The sequence below is a fragment of the Solanum stenotomum genome, chromosome 3 (genome assembly GCF_019186545.1).
Source record: "Solanum stenotomum isolate F172 chromosome 3, ASM1918654v1, whole genome shotgun sequence".
Lineage (NCBI taxonomy): Eukaryota > Viridiplantae > Streptophyta > Magnoliopsida > Solanales > Solanaceae > Solanum > Solanum stenotomum.
This window is the reverse complement of record NC_064284.1, coordinates 48,436,227-48,440,689: the sequence shown is the minus strand read 5'-3', so window position 1 is coordinate 48,440,689 and position 4,463 is coordinate 48,436,227. Positions and strand designations below refer to the sequence as shown.

At 37.0% G+C, this 4,463-nt stretch overlaps 1 protein-coding gene across 1 annotated transcript; it reads right to left on the bottom strand.

Moving 5' to 3' along the window:
* Positions 1 to 2,728: 2,728 nt before the first annotated feature.
* On the bottom strand, positions 2,729 to 3,553 carry LOC125859002 (uncharacterized). The gene has a single exon (XM_049538754.1). It carries the CDS (start codon positions 3,551 to 3,553, stop codon positions 2,729 to 2,731), a length of 825 nt encoding a protein of 274 aa, XP_049394711.1.
* Positions 3,554 to 4,463: the final 910 nt, after the last annotated feature.

Genomic DNA, 4,463 nt, shown 5'->3' with positions numbered 1-4,463 from the left:
ATACCCTGTAGGTAGGGGTCGTGGGTCAGACCCTCGAAATTCAGCTCTAGTCACTAACCTACGGACATGCAGGACGAGGCGTTGACCCACCTACGGTCCGTAGGTCAGGGGCGTGGATCACACCTGGGAATCTGCCTTGGTACGGACAATCAAGGTGTAAAGTGGTAAATTCCTGGGGTGGTTAGTTAAGTTAGGGGTAGGCTTATTTTGATTCTTTAGAATTCTTTGAGGCCTTTTAAACTATTAACTACCCCTTTGCAGCTCATACTTCCCAAAACCCAAAAAAAGAAACCACCTCCTCTTCAAATAATTCTCTCTGTAGAAACCTCCATTGGAGAAGAAGAAGTCAAGGTTTGGAGCTCAAGAGTTCATATTTTCTCTCCAATTTCGTGGAGAATTTTTAATCAAGGTATGGTAGTTTTGATTCATGGTTAACTTTCCATCCATGATGTCCTCAAATCTTCAATTTCAAAGTTGGAATTTCTCCAAAACTAAGGGTTTTCATTCTTGGTCATGGATTCTTCCTAAAAATGTTTTCAAAGGTTTAATTAGCATATATGAAGATTGAATTGATATTTTAATGGCGTTTTTAACATAAAATCCCACATGAATCCATGATTTCCATAACCCTAATTTGCGACTTTGATGTGGGTGAATTGTAGTAAGATGAATGTTATGTAATTGATCTTGTTATGGATTGTTTACTTGAATTATTTCATTATTCATGCCTAAATTGTAGTATTCTAGGTGTGCTGGTGAATTGTGATTCATGCCTTGTAGGAAAAATTATGAAGAATGTTGTATAATCATGATGCTTATGTAAATGCTTTTTATTTCAATGAAAGTAATGTCATCATGTCTACAATGCAATGGTGTTTGTAATGCTTCCAAAAATGAACTAGTGAAACTAGAGCCTAACACATGTACATTTGAGTTTAATGTAAGTTTCGATGGTGTTTGATGTTATCGCGAGTCATTGTTGACTGGTTTAGGGGTCAAACGTCAAGGTACGACTCCCCAAGGACCACTGTAGGCGTCCTTGAAGAGGACCCTAAGTCTAACCCCCAAGATCCCTTGAAACAAAGAAGTTGGCCAAATTGTGGTGACCTACAGAAGGGGACCACGCATCGTGGATGGCCTCGGTAGGTCAGGCCCCCAAAATGTGAGTCGCTGACCAGAACCACCAAGGCACAGGATGGGGTGCCGTCGTTTGGCACCTGCAAGTTTGGTTTGGTTCGGCCTAGGTGGGGTGTATTGGTTCTAATAAGAGTATGGACAGTTATTTTGAATTTATTTAGGTAATTTGAGAATATTAAAAGTTATTAAACGTATTATAACATTTATGATTATAAAACCCCAAATTCAAACTACCATTCCCCTCCAAAAGATCTATATCTAGAACCTCCATAGAAAGTGTTGACTCTAAGCTCCCAAGGTAAATTTCTTCAAGGTTTTCAAAGGATTTTTCAAGGGGATTTTGTGGGAAGCAATAGCAAGGTATGGTGGTCTTTATCCTTGGCTAATTTTCCATTCAAGGAGCCAATTCAAATGTGATTTTAAATCATGAAAATCTAGGTTTTCACTCAATCTCATGGCTTCTTTCATCAAACTATTTTAAAGGTTAACTAATGTCAAATTATGATTATATTGATATTTAATTGATAATTTTACTCTATGAACCCATGATTTTTCTTAATTTCTAAATTGTGCCCTATGAAGTGGCTTCATTGATTATGAATGGATGTTGATGAGTTATTCCTAAATTGATTTAGATTATTGAATTGTATCATCATCTATGCCTAATTATTTTGAATTGTCTGTGAATTGAGGATTTGTGATAATAGTCTTGAAAGGGTAAGTTTGACCCAATCTCATGTTAAAGTAGAGTTGTGCTAGAATTGTTGATCCACTTGAAAGGTGGAGGTGTTTACGTATTATGAACATTGTGATTATGGCCTTGAAGACATAGTGTGGGTAATTGAAGTATTATCTTTTTTTTTGGTTTAACTGGTATATATATTTCATTTATACCAAAACATACAAGTTAGTTCAGACAGCCTAGACAAGCTACTCTATTTACAATCATATCACTACAACTAACTAAAATTAAAATAACTAATCAGGATAGTTAGAAATCTCATGTAGTCTCCTTCTCTAACATTATTTCTGCCTAGTACGTGTAGATAGATCACCATGTCTTTAATTAACAATTCTTCCTGGAATGCTTTCATTTGAAATCGTGCATTGTTTCTAGCTTGCCACAACTTATATATCACCATTCCAAAAGCATAACTTGTTATCTCTGCTATTCCACCTTTTTTCTTAGCTATTTGGCTCATCCAATGCATTTCATTTTCCCATCTCATTGGTTGTCTGTTATGCCCCAACCATTGTAGCACCCGCCTCCAAATATTTGTGGTAATTCGACATTCAAAGAATAACTGTGCAATTATTTCCATGTGCAATCTACAGAAAGCACATTTTGGTGTCACACTGATTCCAAACTTCAATAGTCTTTCAGTTGTTGAAAGTCTCTGTTTTATGGCCAATCGTAGGATAAATCTATGTCTGGGTGTATCCTTGGATGCATTGTTAGAGATTTCCAGGCAACTTTAGGATGGTCCGGAAGCAGGGAAATATACATCTTGTGTATTGAGAACTTTCCCCCTAGTTGTATACCCTGCATCTGCTGTGATATTGTCCCATGACTATGACTTCTAATCCTCAGCTACTCCCTTGCCTCCAGCACTTTTCTAACCACCCAAGATGCATTACTAGGGATCCTTACTAGATAAATGTCTCCAGTTTTGATGTAGTAGCTATGAACCCACTGCACCCATAAACAATCTTTCTTTCTATCTATGTCCCATAGAAGTTTAAGAATAGTTGCATTGTTGCAAGTGCATAGGTTCATTACATGAAGTCCTCCTGCTGCTCCAAGTAGGCAGATGTTTGCCCAAGACACTAAAGCTTTCTTTGATATTGTTACATCACAAGTCAATAGAAAAGTTCTACAGTGTTGTTCAGTTGTCTTGATTGCTTTCTTGGGTAAAAGAAAAATCTGAGCCCAATAAGCATGTACTCCAAAAAGGACTGCATGTACTCCAAAAAGGACTGTTTTGATTAATTGTAATCTACCTGCATATGACAATACTTTGGCAGACCAACAAGTTATTTTAGCAGTTATCTTCTCAATTAAAGGAAGGTATGCATTAACTCCAAGTTTTTGAGATGCTAGAGGCACTCCTAGGTATCTGAATGGCAAAGTCCCCTCAATAAATCTCAATTCTTCAATTATTCTTTGCTTTGTATGATTAGTCACCCCAACAATGTATATGAAACTCTTCTCTGTATTTTCTTGTAGGCCTGATGCCTCAGAAAAATTCCTAAAGGTAGCATACATCAATCTGACTGATAGTAAGTCAGCTCTGCAATACATCAATAAGTCATCAGCAAAGCAAATGTGAATGCTATTCATTCTTTCACAGCTGGGATGATAATTAAAGTCCACATTTGTTGCCATTTGCTTGAGTTCCCTTCCAAGATACTCCATTGCCAATACAAAGAGATAGGGGGACATGGGATCCCCCTATCTGAGGCCCCTTTGTGCTGGAAAAGGTTTAGTTAGCCCACCATTCAAAAGCAAAGAATATGATACTGTAGATATACATTTCATGATTCATTGCACAAACTTTGCTGGAAACTCCATATCCTCATTAACCTCTTCAAGAAACCCCAATCCAAAGTGTCATATGCCTTCCTTAGGTCCACCTTTAACACACATCTAGGTGAAATCCATTTTCTATTATAACTCTTGAATATTTCATGAGTGACCATGATATTATCAACTATACTCTTACCCTCCACAAATGCTTATTGCGCTTTATCAACAAGACTAGAAATCACTAGTTTCAGTCCTTTAGTTAAAACCTTAGCTATGATTTTATATAAAGTGCTGTAGCAAGCAATAGGTCTATAATCACTAATCTTTGTTGGCACTTTGACTTTAGGAATTAAAATTACTGCTGTAACATTAATAGAATGATTGATCCTACCAGTTTGAAAAAAATGTTGTACAACTGCTATAACATCCTTTCCAACCACTTTCTATTTCTTTGTAAAGAATTCAATGGGAAAACTATCCACTCCTGGAGCCTTGTCCTTGGACATTCTCTATATGGCCTCCATTATCTCCTCATTTGTTACCTCATGTATGAGCTCTCTTTGTTGCATGATAGTTAGGCATGGACCACCTCTAACCACTCCAATATTTAAACATTTTAATTCAGATGCTTAGTCCGCATCAACCGCTTGAAAACAGAAATAAACTCTTCTTCAATTTGTAAAGGTTCTGTCAGCTTTAGACTAGTTTCAGTACAAATGGAGGTAATAGTGTAATGACTAGACCTTATCTTCCACTGGGCATGGAAATATTTCGAGTTGGAGTCCCCGAGTCCAATCTA

What these genes read in the sequence shown, in the direction of transcription:
- LOC125859002 (XM_049538754.1), bottom strand. Translation starts at nt 3,553, where the DNA reads ATGGAGTATCTTGGAAGGGAACTCAAGCAAATGGCAACAAATGTGGAC.